Source organism: Falco cherrug, chromosome 18 (genome assembly GCF_023634085.1).
Source record: "Falco cherrug isolate bFalChe1 chromosome 18, bFalChe1.pri, whole genome shotgun sequence".
Lineage (NCBI taxonomy): Eukaryota > Metazoa > Chordata > Aves > Falconiformes > Falconidae > Falco > Falco cherrug.
This window is the reverse complement of record NC_073714.1, coordinates 3553351-3568555: the sequence shown is the minus strand read 5'-3', so window position 1 is coordinate 3568555 and position 15205 is coordinate 3553351. Positions and strand designations below refer to the sequence as shown.

Sequence of the window (15205 nt, the reverse complement as noted above, 5' to 3'; positions counted from 1 at the left end):
GGCTGCTCAGGAGAAACTCCAGCACTCAAGCAGGTTTCAACTTTGCTGCTCACAGCCCTTAAAACCCCCTCAAGCATTTCAGGAGGGTGGTTTGAGCCCCCTGGGCACATCCCTCAGCAACCCATCACTTAATGCTGATGTTCCTTTCCAGTTCCCCAGGCCAGCCCGGCTTTGGATCCAGGAGCGGGAGTGATGCGTTGTGTTAATGGCAGCTTGTGGAGCTGAGCCACCCCCCTTCCCCCTCTGAAATGCAGCGTATAATCTATGCATTAAAAGTCCTTGTGAGACAGTAGTTGCTGTGCCTACACAGTAACAGCCTCTTCAGATCCAGCGCTGTAGATATTTTTTTAAAGCACTGCTGGAGTACAGTGTCCTTCCATTATGGGCTGCGAAATTGCACTGAGTTGGTACTGGGAACAAAAAAAAAGGGGGGGGGGGGATAAAAATCCAGCCTTTTTTCCTTTTTAAAACCAGCTTTAACTTCAAAGTAAATGGAAACTGTCTCGCTGATCGTCTTCTGCATTCGCTCTTGCTATATTTCTGAGCTAAAGGGTTCGCTTTTCCCCTGCGGTAGCGAGTTTGTAAGATGTAAATGGCTGCGTGCTAATTCTCTGGTGTCTCGTGGCTCTTTTAATGTACGAGCACCGTGGAAGTGCCGAGCGTGAGGGAGTGTGTAAGAGAAAGGACTCGAAAGCCGGACCATCAGAAAAGCACCGTTTCAAAGCTGGTGTTGGGTACCGACACAAGGCTCGGCTTTTTTGAGGCATCTTCTTGATAAGCCTTTTCCAAGAGCTGATGGATGCGCGGGCAGTGCTGGCCACATCCAGGCCACGCTGGTGGCTTGGCAGCCCCGGAGGGATGGCCGCAGCTCAGCGTTTGGTGCACAGCCTCCCTGCAGACCAGGGGAAGGAGGATTTCCCAGCCCCAGGCCACCTCCTTGCATGTTTCCCAGGCTCGGAGGCAGGTTGTGGAGGAGCAGCGTGTTCGCCCCCATCAGCCCGAGTGAGCTGCAGCTCGCTTCTTGGATGCGATGCACAGAGGTATGAGGTTGTGTGCCATTGCCAAACCTCCCCCTGTCGGGGATATAGGACAAAGATAAAGCCGAGAGCCTCTGGCCTGGTGGGATCCATCCTTTCCATTGCCAACTCGTTAATAATTGGGAGAAATTTCTGCAGAAGCTGCAACCTCAAGCTGCTGCCGTTAAGCGTGCTCTGTTGCCAAAGAACGCTTGTGTTGTTACACCGAGGAGACCTCTCCACCCGGGTACCCCTTCCCCTCCTCCGTGCAGTCCTTACTGCCCATCCCTATTTCCCTAGCCCTCTCACAGCATATTTTTGGCCCTTATGGAGAGGGAGGAGATATTTTAGCAGCCAGCCATAGCCCAGGAGATGGTGAGTCCCTGCTTGGAGCCCAACGCGGCCAGGACGTGTAAGCCACCGCGGCATTTCAATATAACGGGGAGCCGTGTGTGAAGGTTACCATAAAAAGCAATGTCAGGGCAGCAGCATCTGATCCGCGCGCGGGCAGCTGGGCGGCAGGGTGACGCTGGGTGAGCTCCCTGATGACTTTTGCAGGTCGCTCCTCGTGCCACGGCCCCAGCTGCGACAGTCTCTCGCGATAGTCTGGGTCAGAGGGAGAATAGCATCGGGTGAGCCCATGAGAGCTTTGCTGGCCGCGCGCGGGCTGGCCCTGGTTATCCTCAGCCGGCGGCGTTGCAGGAACGCGTCACTGGTTCGGTGGGGGATGCTTGAACACAAACGCCTGAACATAAATTCGTACTAAAACAAACCCTTCTCCCTCGCTTCTGGCGTTTGCCCTTTGCAAACTGGTTGAAAAAAAGGCTCAGGGACAAAAGCTTTGCCTCTGCACCCGCCGGTCTGGCACATTAGCACCCTCCGGGGTGAGCGCAGCAGCGGAAAATGAGATTCTAATAGGGGATGGAGTGGCTGTGCAGGGCTGCAAACGCCCGTGGTTTTGTTTGAACCCCAATGGCTCTGCGTTAGCCCTGCATCTGATTACATCCAAAGCAAATTAGAGTCGTAAAGTGAGATTTCTGGTTTTCTTTTTGCTAATGTGCCCCCCAGCCTGGATTATAGGGTTAGGGTTGGGTTTTTTCTCTTCAATTTAAAGAGATCAGAAAGCTCTTCGCTTGCCTCTCAGAAGTAAAAATCATCACCAGGCTGTTTAGATACATCTTTTTCACGACTGGTTCCTGGCCTTGGCCCCCCAGAATGACCCTGTAATGTGTGGAGATTAAATTAATATATCCAGAGGTAGCATGACCCATTTCATATGAACCCACAGCCCAGCACCAGCGCAGTCCCTGCCAGTATAATTTGATTTACTGAAATTTGGGAGACGAGCAATGCTCCAGTTTCTGGCTCTCCCTCTTCTGTCATGTTCAAAAATATTCTCTCTTGTCTTCACCGTCAGATGTTCATGTTTCCTCAATTTGTAACACATTTTAATAATATGAATCTTCCCGTAGCCTGGCTAATTGTTGGCTGCTGTTAATCCTTCTGTGTGGGGTACAGAGCTCCTCTTCAGCTGGGCAAGCCTTGCTGTACAGCAGGCTGAGGTTTGTGACCCTAGGAATCGTTTGGAAAAGCAAAAGTCGCTGCAGTTAATATTTATTTTGCACTTCATATATATTTTTCCTGGACTTTTTGATTCAACTCCTGCCGGCTCATTCCGTTTCCAGACACGGTGTTGGGGAAATACCACATTAGCTGACTATATATGGGGGGAAATTGTTTATTTTTCTCTCTTTGCTTTGCACGGTGGAGTTAACAGCTTTGTTTTCTGCAGCAGCTTCCGTCCCCATCCCAGATAAGGCAGCTCTCCGTGTTCTTGAACACAGCAGCTGGAAGAGAGGGGGAAAACTGTTAAAAATAAAGAACTAATGGTAAAAGCATAAGGGCTGGAAGGAGAAGTCAGAAGCAGGTTGGGACCTTCAAAGTACTTTTAGCAGGCTTTGCAAAATTGGCTCATTTTTTATTACTATTATTATTATTTAAAAACACACCCTTCGACACATGAATTGACCTTCACAAAAAAACCCAACAAGCATGTGCTTCTCGCTGTCCTCTCAAACACTGTACCCTGGCAAGGCTTTGCAAATCTTTATATATAAACTTAATCATTTCTTCCAGTCTCCTGGAAGATTGCAGCAAAAGCTTTTCTCTTTGGAACGGGCTTTGTTTAAACCCCTGGGTGTTTTTGGTCTGAATCCTGAATTATCTGGGAACTTTTTGGCTGGGAAGTTGCCTTGGATGCTGCATCCGACCAAGATATCCCAATCTAATGTCCTTCCCATCCTTTCACCAGGTTCAGCAGTGTGTTCCCCAGCCTGAACATGGCAGTAAAGAGACGGGAGCAAACGCTGCAGGACTACAAGCGCCTGCAGTCCAAGGTGGAGAAATACGAGGAGAAGGAGAGGACTGGACCCGTCCTTGCCAAGCTGCACCAGGTACTGAGATGCTCGTGGCCCCAGAACTCAAGTAGGGTCACCAGGAAAACTTGGGAAGAGCTTTTCTCTTGGTGCTTGACATCCATGCCAAGCCCCCGTGGAATATAACATTTTGGGAGCATGACTTTTATTGATGCAAAATTGCCGCGTAGGGTGCTTGCTAACAGAAATGTGAGTTAGAGCACTCAGTGAAGGGAGAGAGCCAGTTTTCCAAAATAAAATGGAATAAAAGCCATGGGAGCTGGGGATGCTCGGAGGAGCGGCCAGCGCTGAAGTCGATGCGTAGGGGATTTCCCCCTGACCTCCGTGTCCGAGCAAGCAGCTGGGTGGGAAGAGGGGGAAGATCAGAGCGTTTTGAGGCTTTGTGTTTGCCACCTGTTACAAAAATTAGTCTTGGAAAATTGCAGTAATTGGTTAACAGGAAGCTTTGCCAGATTCTTTTCTCTCTCCCGAATTTTAGCAAAATCATGATTATTATTATTTTTTTTCTTACATTAAATCTTCACCAGCATTTCTCCCCCAAATCTGTCACTCCTGCAGAATGTTGCTTGATCCTCGAAGGAACAGTTGACTTTTTCGGCGTCAAAGAACATGTATTTTTCTGATGACTTTCCCCACAAAAATTAAGTTTTGTGTTAAAGAATAGCCCTATCAGCCTTAACAAAAGAGACCTCCGATTTAATAGTAAGCAGCTTACATTGCTTAGCCTCAGTAACTAAAGCTGTGGCTGGAAAAATGTGAATGCTTTTGTCGTGGTGATTAAGCCGGTTTTAGTTATTTAATTTTTCTTCCCTTAATGAACTTCTGTGTGATCTAAGTCCTCCCCCCCAAAAAAAAAAAGATCTTAACTAACTGAGCTTAAAACCTGCAGGAGCCTTAAGCAGTCCTGAACCTGGGGCGTCCGAGAGGTCCGCAGATTTGATGGGAAATAATAGCATAATCTCATCCAGGTATTTTTATTGAGCTGCAAATTTGCATCTTCCCTTCAGAGCTGTTTGCTCAAAGTATTCTGCTGTTTGGTGCCCCATGTGAGCTCCACCCCAGGAGTTTAAACGCTCCTTGTTTCGTGGCAGATGATGAATTTGCTCATTTGCCTCTCAGACCTACTTAAGCCTGATATGATTTAAGGCTCTGCCAGCCCGGAGCTTTGTCCATGCCATCCCTCCGGCGTGCTGTCCCAGGGAGCAGGACCGGCGCCGCGGCTGGGCTCGGCTCGACGGCTTTCTCCCGCACCCCCCTCCCATCGGAATGGCACCGGGATTAAGTGGCAGACTTGAACCGGTCTAATATTTCACAGCCCACCCCCTCCTGCCCTTTTCCACACCATCTCAGAGACATTTCCCTTTCTCCCCACGCTTCTGTTTAAAGAAGCCAGTTGGACACGCTGAGCTGAAGGTCACGGGCGACAACGACGGTGGGGGCAGGATCCTCTGGCGATGCTCTTGGGAATCGCAGGGCGAGGGGACATGGATGTGGCTGGGGATGTTCTCCAGCCTGACTGAGCTTTGGGGCTGATTTTTGTCCATGTTCTTCTGAAGGGGAGAAGAGTGGCTGGCTCATGATCTCTGCAGCAGCCTCTCTAGGTGCCCCATGGCTTACCAGGGTCAGAGCTTTGGTCCCACCAGGCTCCATTGGATGGTCACTTGGGTCCCACCAGGCTCTGTTAGTGGTCACTTGGGTCCCACCAGGCTCCGTTAGGTGGTCACTTGGGTCCCACCAGGCTCCATTGGATGATCACATGGGTCCCACCAGGTTCTATTAGTGGTCACTTGGGTCCCACCAGGCTCCGTTAGGTGGTCACTTGGGTCCCACCAGGCTCCGTTGGATGATCACATGGGTCCCACCAGGTTCTATTAGTGGTCACTTGGGTCCCACCAGGCTCCGTTAGGTGGTCACTTGGGTCCCACCAGGCTCTGTTAGCAGGTTGCTGGTTGTCCTTGGGTCAAAGCAGAGCAGCCTGCTGGCCTGGGGGGCCTCTCTGCAGGTCTGCCCAAAGGAAGGACATTTTCCCAGATGTCTGACTCCCCATCCTCTCTGTTTTCCCAGGCCCGTGAAGAGCTGAGGCCAGTGAAGGAGGACTTTGAAGCCAAAAACAAGCAGCTCCTGGAGGAAATGCCGAAGTTTTATAGCAGCCGCATCGATTACTTCAAACCCAGCTTTGAGTCGCTAGTCCGGGCGCAGGTGAGGTGCTGTCCCCTGTCAGCCAGGTGTCCCTTTGGTGGGACAGAAGGGCAGAAGGGAGCTTCTGGGGTCCCACCTGGGTATGGATTGCTCTTAGGGCAAGGTACCTCTCGAGCCAAGTGACAACACGCAGGTAACACACAGCAATCCTCCACCCAAATGCCATACCTCCAGCAGTTTTGTTACAGAGCGGTGAGAGGGCATGGGGAGCAGTGTGGGGGCGGGTGGGACGCTGGGCAGGACCTTGTCCTGGCAGAAGAGCAGGTTGGCACGTACTGGTACCTTCGGTGATGTGGTGCTGGCTGGCAGATAGAAAGGGCAACTGGCCGTGAGTTTTTGCTGGTTTATATGGGTCCGCCTCATATCAGGGACACTGCTGGTACATGTGTGATGTCCTGTCCCACAAGGTTGTGTGTGTAATGCAGCGCAAGCCCTGCTTATACCTTCGCCACTGGTATTTGATGGCTTTATTCCTCTGGGTACGTGGTCTCTTTGCGTCCTGAGCTCAGGGTTGGCTCTCGTTTGAGATGGTGAGATGCTCACGGCTCCTCTGAAGGGGCTTTTCTGGCTCTTGGTAACCAGAACCCGTGTGCTCTGGCAGAGATAGAGGAGGCTGCTGTGTGATCTCCACACCAAGGATTTGCAGGAAGGGGTGGCCTAAATAAACCACAGCCTGCTTTAATTTCCATCCTCCAGCTTCCTTCCGTGGCTTGCTGCCGCTCCTCCTCCATCTTCCTTCTCTCGCCCTTTTCTTTAGGCTGGAGAAGAGCGTTATTGGGATCTAATCTAGCTTTGAACTTCTGGCATCTCAGGCATACTTCGTGCCCTGGATCACGGGGTGGTCCAGTGCCAGGAGGTGGGCGAAACCACGTGCTGCTCCTGGTGTGGGCGTTTTCCTATGGTGTTTTTTGGAAGGGAGCTGCTGCAGTGACACAGGTGCGGCAGGGTGGCTGCAAGGAGGTGCAAAGAGCACGTGTTTCATCTCACCTCCGACTTGGGGTGGTGTTCGGGGGGGGGGTGGGGGGGGTTCTCCGCAGAGCTGCCAGCAAGTTGTCTGCAGGCTGATTCACCTACCAGATGGTGCTGATGCACCCTGCCGCCGGCTGGGTGGGTGCTGGGGATGCTGTTCTTGCTGTTCCCTTAGCAATCGGGCGCGCGGGGCTCCCTGTTCCAGCCGAAATAAGCAGACTCTCTGGAGCCACCACAAAAATCTCGCTTGCCCTTCCCCCTGCAAACCCTCTCCGGCCGCTCGCTGTGGGTGGGTGGGTTGTTTGGATGAGACCTTGAAACCCAAATGCCGCCTGCCCTGTCTGGGCGTTTGTGATCCGCTGGCAGTTTCCTTAGAGAGTGGCTTTGCCCCTCTGTCCTTGGCCACGATGTCCCTCGCCTCGCTCGTGCTGGCTCCCGGCTGCCAGCTGGCTCCCGAGCTCGGGGGGAGCGATGTGCTCGGGAGATGCGAGCAGGGAGCGGCAGGGCGCTGTTGCTGGGCCTGTTTGCAAGGCTCCCCGTTTGTACCCTCTTCTTCCTTGGGGAATCCTCTATTTTGTTCCTTGGCCGTCTGCCCTTCAGGTGAGGTGAGGATTTTTGTTAGGAAAAGCGAGCAAAATCTCGTGTTTAATACCCAAGAGGCAGCGTCATAACAAAGCTGATGCATCTCTCGTAGGCTAGACTAAAGCTGGTCCCAGATGGATGCTAAAGCATGTCACATCCCGCCCTCCCCGCCAACCTTAGATGGGAGCCGCATCCCTCTTTCCCAGCACTGGCTGCATCCTTCCACCCCCGGGGAGGGATGCACCGGTACAGCAGCATCTCCGCTGCTGGGAGGAGAGCTCGGCACTCCCCTAACGACTCATTTGTGCCAAGGCTGGGCTCAGGCCATGTTCCCCCCTTTCAGGAGCTCTCGTCTGGGGGCTGTGCAGTGTTTCCCCCATCGCAGGTGGCTGAAATAAAAAAGGGAAGGGAAGCGACTTGCCCAAGGTAACTTAATGAGTCAGTGGCAAGCCAGGAATAGCACCCAGGAGCCCTGACTCACCACCGCAGCGGCTGCTCACCTGCAGGGACCTGGGCAAGGGCGGGGGGGCAGCCGGGGGGCTGCTGCGGTGATGCCGGGAGCATCCCCATCCCCACATCCCAGGTCTGAGCCGGAGATGGGAGGCATGTGAACAGTGACGGGCTCTGCTGACGCCCCCAGCCAGCCCCATTCATCCCGACGCTGCTTCCCGGGTTATCTCTCCCTCCGTGCCTCATTGAGCTTATTTAACATCTCAGGGGTTTCGTGTTACTCAATGGAATTTCTATTTTCAGCCCCTTCTGCGGGTACCTCTAGGAGCGATGGTTGGCTGATGGGGCTCCAGCCTGCATCCCTCAAGGCAAGAGGCAGACTGGGAGGCTGGGGTTGGCTCTGTCCTTGCCAGCAGCTGGCACCATGGCTGGGGCTTTGACTCTGCTGTTGCTTGTCTCCGGGTCGAACCTGCCATTTGAAGGTGGCCCTGGGTGCAAAACTATATAGTTTTCCCTTTTGGGGGGCCTGGAGAAAGCAGGGGGTTTAAAAGTGAGACAAGTGTGTGACAAGTGGCACCAGCCAGCATGAGAAGCTGTGAATGGACCGTCCGCCTCTCTGGGAACAAGCCGTGCCATGGCAAAGGAAGGACCCTGCTTCAAACCAGCTCTGGAGCAGCAGGTTTATGGCTTTGACCCAACGAGACCCTCCAAGACCTTCTCGCCGGGTGGCTGGGTTCCCATGGCACAGCTTGGCCGCGGGCCCTGGTGCCGGGTGTCTCCTGACAGCATGACATGCCCCGAGCTCGCAGGGGCTGTAACATTCAACACCAAATACTTCTGTCCACCCACGTGCCTGGGCCAAGCCAACGGAGGCAAATATTTCCCTGGCTGGGGACTTTGAAGTGGTCACATGAAGATGAAAGGGGGAGATTTGGAGCTCTGTTGCCGGTGCGAGCACGTGAACAACACTTCCTTCCCGCCTTGCGCTTTATTTTGCAGCTAGAAAACATGATACTTTTGTGGTTTGTTTGTTTGGTTTTTTTTTAATGAAATGGGCAAAAAGATGGGGCTTGCCAGGTGGGACTGCGTGGGGCAGCACTGTGGGCTGGGGTGAGGCTCTGCAGTCTGGCCCTGGCAGCGACCCCGGGCTTTTGTTTTGTGTAGGGCTGACACAAACACAAACTGCCGCTGCCCGGCTGTGGCATTGTAAACGCGACCTATAGAAAATCAGGAGAACACGGTGTCCCGAAACAAAATTAGTTCAAGACAGGTGGACCCGGGGCCCTTGGCTCGATCTCAAAGGCAAGTTGGAGATGGGATTTGATGGGATGGGGATGGAGCATATGGTATCCATAGCTGGAAAAGTACTGAGCTGCAGGCAGGCACAGGGCTGCCGGCAGCAGGTACCGCGGTGGCAGCCTCAGGGCGAGCTGCCTGCTGTGTGGCAGGGTCCCCCGCTGCTGGAGCTGTCAATGCCCAGAGGTTTGGGGTGCCTCCCCTCCCCAGAGACCCCCTCCTCTCTCCATAGAGGCGGTGATGGTTTTCACCCGTATTTCAACGGGAGAAAAACATCAGGGGATCAGTGCCTGTGGGATCACATTGATCAAGCACAGGAGGCTCGGATGGCGACGCATGCTGACGGCCGGGATGACTGCCTACTGGTTAGGCACTGGGTCCTACTGGGGGAGAAGAGCATCCCCAAGGAGACCTGCTGGGCCCCAGGGACCTGGTGTCTCCCGCAGGAAGGGCTCACTGGCTGTGGCACGTGGGCGGTAGCGGGGAGGGGGGGGGCAGCGACCAAAACGTTTGCTATGCTTTGCCTGTTCAATACGAGGTGGATGCTGGCGTGGCCAGGGCTTGGGGGGCAATCTCCGGGGGGGGCAGCAGCTCTCCCGGCTGCATGCAGCTGCCTCCGGCCCTGCCACCCCGGGGAGATTCGTTTCAACGTGCCGGCGCCTTTTCTGTGCCGGAATTGGCAATGCTGCATGGCCATATGTGACTGAACCGAGCCCATCTGATGCTGGGCTGGGGATGAGGGACACGGAGGGCTGTTCCAGAGCTGCGGCGCCCAGCTTTGCAGCCCTCCGGCCGGGATCCATGCTCACCCAAGGCATTGCCGAGGGACTACGGTGGCGGCGGGTGTTTTCAGCTCGGGGCAGCATCTCTTGCTTGCGTGGGACTGGGGGCTGCAACCGGTGGGGGTGGATGCTTTGGGGTGACCTGGCTGCAGGGCTGTGATTTGTTGAGGCGGGGGCTGCAGCAGGGCCGGGGTGGGGGCTCTTGCCCGCATATCTGCCTGCTCGGCCCCGCCGCCATGGAGTGAGTTTTGTTAGTCACTGTGTAAATGAGCACTGATGCTGAATCACCCAGCGCCCACTGCGTGGGGAGACCCGGCTGTGGAGCAGCCCCCGCCGCACCCTGGTACAGATGGACCCAGGGAAGGGTGGCAGGGTGGGGGGGATGCAGGCAGCTGACAAAGGCATGTGGGTCCCCAGCATCTCCCCTCAGCCCTGCCCAAAATAAGCATCATTTTGAGCAGGATTAGGGGAGCCGGTCTCCATGGAGACTGTGCATATCTCTGCACTGGCGCTGCTGGAGATGCTGGGGCCGGCCCCGGGTGCCCACCGGGCCTCGCCTGTGCCCCTCTGCGAAATGGGGGCAGCGCTGGCACCGGCAGCCAGCGCTTCCCCATCCCTCCCCCCCAGAGCTGGGGGCTGCCCAGGCCAGGCATCCCCGTCGGGCTACTCCTGCAGGGCCCAGCAGCCCTTCGATGTGGGGGTCTGCCTCTGCCACCCTGCCGGCAGCGCCGGGGGGCTCCCGCAGGCAGGGGCTCGCTGCCAGTGCCCACCGGGCACCGCGGCTTTCCTTCGGCAAGGGCCTGTGCCCGAGCAGGCAGCTCGGTGCCATCTGCCTGCGCTGACCCACTGGCTCCCGCTCCGGGGGAAGCGCTGCTCGCTGCGGAGTTAATTGGCGGTGCTAATTAGCACATTATTAAAACACCCCTCCCCCTGCTTCATGCAGGGTATGGTGCTGCCAGGCGTGATGCCCGCCATGCTCGCCCTGCCCCTGCCCGGCGAGCAGGGACCTGTTGCAGAGCCAGGCAGCGTGGGCAGGCGGCTCGTCCCGGTGCCGCTGGGACGGGTGACAGGCAGGGGACAGCCCGGCTGTGGCACAGGGCTGGCGGCTGCACGGCGGTGCTGGGTGCTGGTGGCAGCCCCGTGTGTGCAGCTCCCCAGATGGGAAGCGAGCAGAGAAGGGCAGCATGTTATTAAAATGTGTTGAGTTGTAATAATCCAAGGGGGTGGTATTAACACATGGGAGGAAGCTATTTTAGAAACAGAAATGCTAAGGCAAGGGGCTGGCTCGGGCAGTGCCGCACCTCTTGGCTCCCACAGCGGAATGGGGAGGAGACCCCCTCCCCCAGCCCCTGCCCCACTTGCCCCCCTATCTTTCTTCACCCCACCCCCCAACAGGTTGTCTACTACACGGAGATGCACAAGATCTTCGGGGACCTGACGGCGCAGATCGACCGGCCCGGCTTGAGTGATGAGCAGCGGGAGAGGGAGAACGATGCCAAGCTGAGCGAGCTGCGGGCTTTGTCCATCGTGGCCGATGACTGAGCAGATGCTGGTGATGGGGAAGGGACTGGGAAATTCCACCACCACCCCCCCGCCCCCAGCTCGGCTGCTCCCCACCTCCTCCCTCCCAGGGATGGACTTGGGGGAAGGGCAGGGGGGGGGGCTTTAACTGCTGGCTGCTCCCTTTGCCCCCGTGGCTTTGCCCTGCTGCTGGGACAAGGTGTTGCCTGGGGCCAGGGGGAGGGAGCCCTCCTGTGCCCCCCCCCCTGCAGCCAGGTATTGCCTTAAATAGGGGCTTGCAGCAGAGCCGGGAAGGGAGCCGTCCCGCTCGGCTGGAATGGGGAGTGGGCTGGATGCTGCTGGCCCTTCCCAGGCCCCAGCTCGATGCCACACCATCAGAGGTGTGTTGGCTCAGCACTCCCCCTCCCCACCTCAGCTCCGGATCAGGCCCTGGCTCCTTACCTTTCCAGCAGGAGGATGGGGCCGCTCCTGCTGGGCTGTTCATTTTGTGCCTTAGGAGCCAGTAGCCCCCCGGGGGGAGGGTAAAAGCATTCGAATTCCATTTTTTGAGGCATGTGGAGAGGATGATGAAAGGGCTGCGCTTGCCGTGCTGAGCATTGAGTGATGCCGTGCTCTGGATCCACTCCATTTTAAGCAGGAACAGTGCAAAGTCCCCCTAACCCTAACCCCAGGGGGATGCGAAAGGGAAATGCAACCCAGGCTGGAGCAAACCCAGGGAAAAGCGGGGTCTGGGGGCTGTACTATGCCTTTGCCGGGAGGGGGTGGGGCAGGGGGCTCCACTGTTCTTCTGTAATAAAAGTTTTTGGCAGAGCAGGGCCGGGGGTGCGTGTCCCGGGGTCCGCGGTGCCAGCACCGAGCTGCTGCCGCCCTCTGCCGCCGCCTGCCAGCCACTGCCACCGGGGGGGGGGGGGGGGGGGGGGAGCGACCCGGGGCTGCCCCCCCCGTGGGCTGCCTGGCCTCCCGCTGCAGCGGAACCGGGGTGGTTTTAAGAAAGGTATTACAGGGCTGGAGAGGGTGGGAAAGAGAAGAAAAAAAAAAAAAAAAAAAAAAAAAAAAGAGGGATTGAACAGCCCCCGAGGAGAGGCAGAAAGGAAGCGGCTGCAGCAAAGCACAAGAAGTAACAGTTTTACAGTCAAAGACAGGGAATTTGATCCCGAGCTGGTGGCTTTCGGTACATGGTGAGGCTGCAGGAGCTCACGCTGCTGCCCTCCGTGTCCTGGGATGAGTCGCTGCTGCGTGGGATAAAGGGCTGGAGAGCGGTTACAGGGCTGGCACAGCCTGGAGCCAGTAACTGCGGCAAAGGGACCTGCTACAGGCGTGGCAGCATCCAGGGACCACTCTGAGCCGCTGGGCAGCCTGTGGCACAGCGAGCCCCCCCGTTTGGGACCCTCCATCCTAAACAAGACTATCTGTCCCTTGCCTGTGTGTCCAGCTCCGAGCAGCGAGGTGGCCCGTGCCCTGTCACCGACATGCACGAGACTCGCTACGTAAGAGCTTTGCGTCGAACACAGGCAACCGATCGATCAGAGCAAACCCTGCGCATCCCTACGGCTGCCGTGGCTCTGCCTGTCCACCTCCACAAGGAGAGGGCTGGGACAGAAGAGGCTTGAGGGGACCCTGCCACCATCTACCACCCCACTTTGTGACATCCAGGCAGGCGAAGGCTTTACTGTCTCCTGCTGGAGGCCTGTTCCTCATCTAAGAGTCATTAGCCTAGAAGAGAGGAGAGGGGGTCAGCAGCAGATTGCAAAGATGGCACCCTGCATCCCTGCACATCCCACCCCGGCTTACCCAGCTTCACCTCCAGCATGTGGATTTTGCTCTCCAGATACGAGTTGGCTGCTCTGCTTTCTCCAGCAGCTTCCCCAGGTTCAGCACCGTGACAGTGCGGGAGATGTGGGCCAGGGCAGGAAGCAACAGAGAGGTTTCCTGGAACAAGAACGATTTGTCACCCACCGCAGGATCTCCAGCGGCACAAGCTTCACCCTGAGGGCATCATCCCCACGCTTACCAAAGAGCTCCTCTTCCCTTTGGTGCAAGCAGCCACAGAAATTTAAAATCGAAGTACATGAAGGCCAGGAGAGCATCCAGGGGCAGGACAGCGCTTGGGTCCGGAGCCTTGGCTGCTGAAACACGGACGTGCGCATTAGGGATAGGAGAAGCCAACCTCCCCAAGGCACCAGCACCGTGGAGCAGGATGCAGGCTATGCTTAAGAGTTCCCAGGACGAGCGGGATCGCACCAGGGACATTGGGTTCCCCCCAGCTACGTACCTACATCTGCTCAGCCTTTTCTTTCACCATCCTGGCAGCCCTTTCTTGGCTCCAGGTTCCTGATCTCCAGCAGCTCTTCTCCAGAAAGACCAGGAGCCCCTTGTAGTGCTTGCAGCATCTCCTGGAAGAACTCGGCCACCATCACAGCCACATCGGGGAGGGAGAGGGGCACCAGGGACCTGCCTGCCCGTGCTGTGCCAAGCCTACCTCAGAGGAGAGCTGCTCCACCGCCTCCTGCACTCCAGCAGGGTAAAGGGGGAGATGTTGGAGCAGACAGCCTGCCTGGCTCCATGGAGATGGGCCGCAGGGGCTTCAGGCTCCGGCAGTAGCTTGGTGGTGCCTGGGGCAGCTCTGTGCTGCTCCGGGGCCTCCACCACCTGCTAAAAACTGCCTGGTTTACGTGGGAGCAGGAAGAGAAAGTGCTGGGAGCGGTCACCCAGAGCAGGACCTCACCTTCTCCAAAACACAGCCCTGTCCAAGCACCTGCAGAAATGAAAGGCACCTTTTGGGATATCCGAGCTGGACGGCACCCGGCATCGCCACGCTCAGCACCACAGCAAGGCCTCACCATCATGGGCATTGCTGCTGGTGATGGAGGCAACGAGGGTCCCTCCTCTGCCTTGGGCTGGCACAAGGCTTCCCACTCCTCCAGGGAAGGGCACGCAGCCCCAGGTGCCTGGCAGGAAAACCACCACCACCTCCCACTGGTGCCTGAACTGGCAAATTGGACCCCCAGCACGGAACAGTCAGGCATGCCCCAGGTTGTCCAGCAGAAAGCAAGGAGCTGGACCCCCATAACACCTTCCTGCTGCTGGCTGCGAAGACAGGAGTGAAGGGAGCAGGACCAGAGCCCCGACAGGTCCTGGAAAGGCTGGTGACTGTCCTCAGTGGGACCATTTGCAGGGACACAGTGTGAGACCCCAGCCTGAGAGCATCCCCTGCCCAGCCCACACCCAGATCCCATGCAGTCACTGCTGGGACCGAGCCAAGCCTTCTCCCCCAGCACCCGGCATGGAGAACTTCATCTCCCCTCAGCTGTTCCTTCCCAACCGCATCACATGCCGGGCCAGGTTTAAGCAAAATAAAATCAGTTGCCACGGTTACCCAGAGCAGGGATGCTATATATAACTGCCATGCAAGGAGCCCGAGCGAGGGCCACGCTCTTCCATGGGCGACGTGTGGGGAGCTGAGCCCTGGCAGACCCTGCGCCGGCTCCTGAGTGGGCAGAGGTCCTTGGCAGCCTCGCAGGGGTGGTCTGCAGTGCCCTGGGGGGGGCAGTTGGCTGGATTAAACCCCACCTCAGCTCTCCAAAATCCACCTGGCTTCCCTCGTGGCCTCATCTGCATCGCTGTGTCACCCTGCGCAGGGCTGCCAGCCCTCCCCTGCCACCTCATCCCCAACAACCTGCCTCCTGCATCCAGTGCATCCTTACGCCCTGCAGCCCCAGAGCTGCTCAAAGCCTGGCTCCTGCTCTGTGCCATCAGCTCCTCCTGCTGTCCCTGCACTCAAGAGCTGGGTTTTACCGATGGAAACTTAACCTGAGCGTTCCTGGTGGTGCAAACTCTGCTGTCATCCAGAAACCTGCTCCTGAACAAGCAGCCCTTTGCCAGGGCTGGGTCTGCACGCCGGCAGGGACGCACGCTGCGTGCTCTCCGCACCGGGCTGGGGAGGAGGACTCCATCT

General features: G+C 56.8%; 1 protein-coding gene across 3 annotated transcripts in view; it reads left to right on the top strand.

Annotated features, from left to right (window-relative positions):
• Positions 1-14625, top strand: part of BIN3 (bridging integrator 3) — a 43683-nt gene extending 29058 nt beyond the window's left edge. For all 3 annotated transcript variants that reach the window (XM_055696119.1, XM_055696118.1, XM_055696120.1), the window contains 3 exons: positions 3328-3469; positions 5516-5650; positions 11125-14625. In XM_055696119.1, coding sequence (XP_055552094.1) covers positions 3328-3469; positions 5516-5650; positions 11125-11271 — 424 coding nt within the window. In that variant the 3' untranslated portion in view covers positions 11272-14625. The remainder of the gene's footprint in view (positions 1-3327; positions 3470-5515; positions 5651-11124) is intronic.
• The last annotated feature ends 580 nt before the right edge of the window (positions 14626-15205 follow it).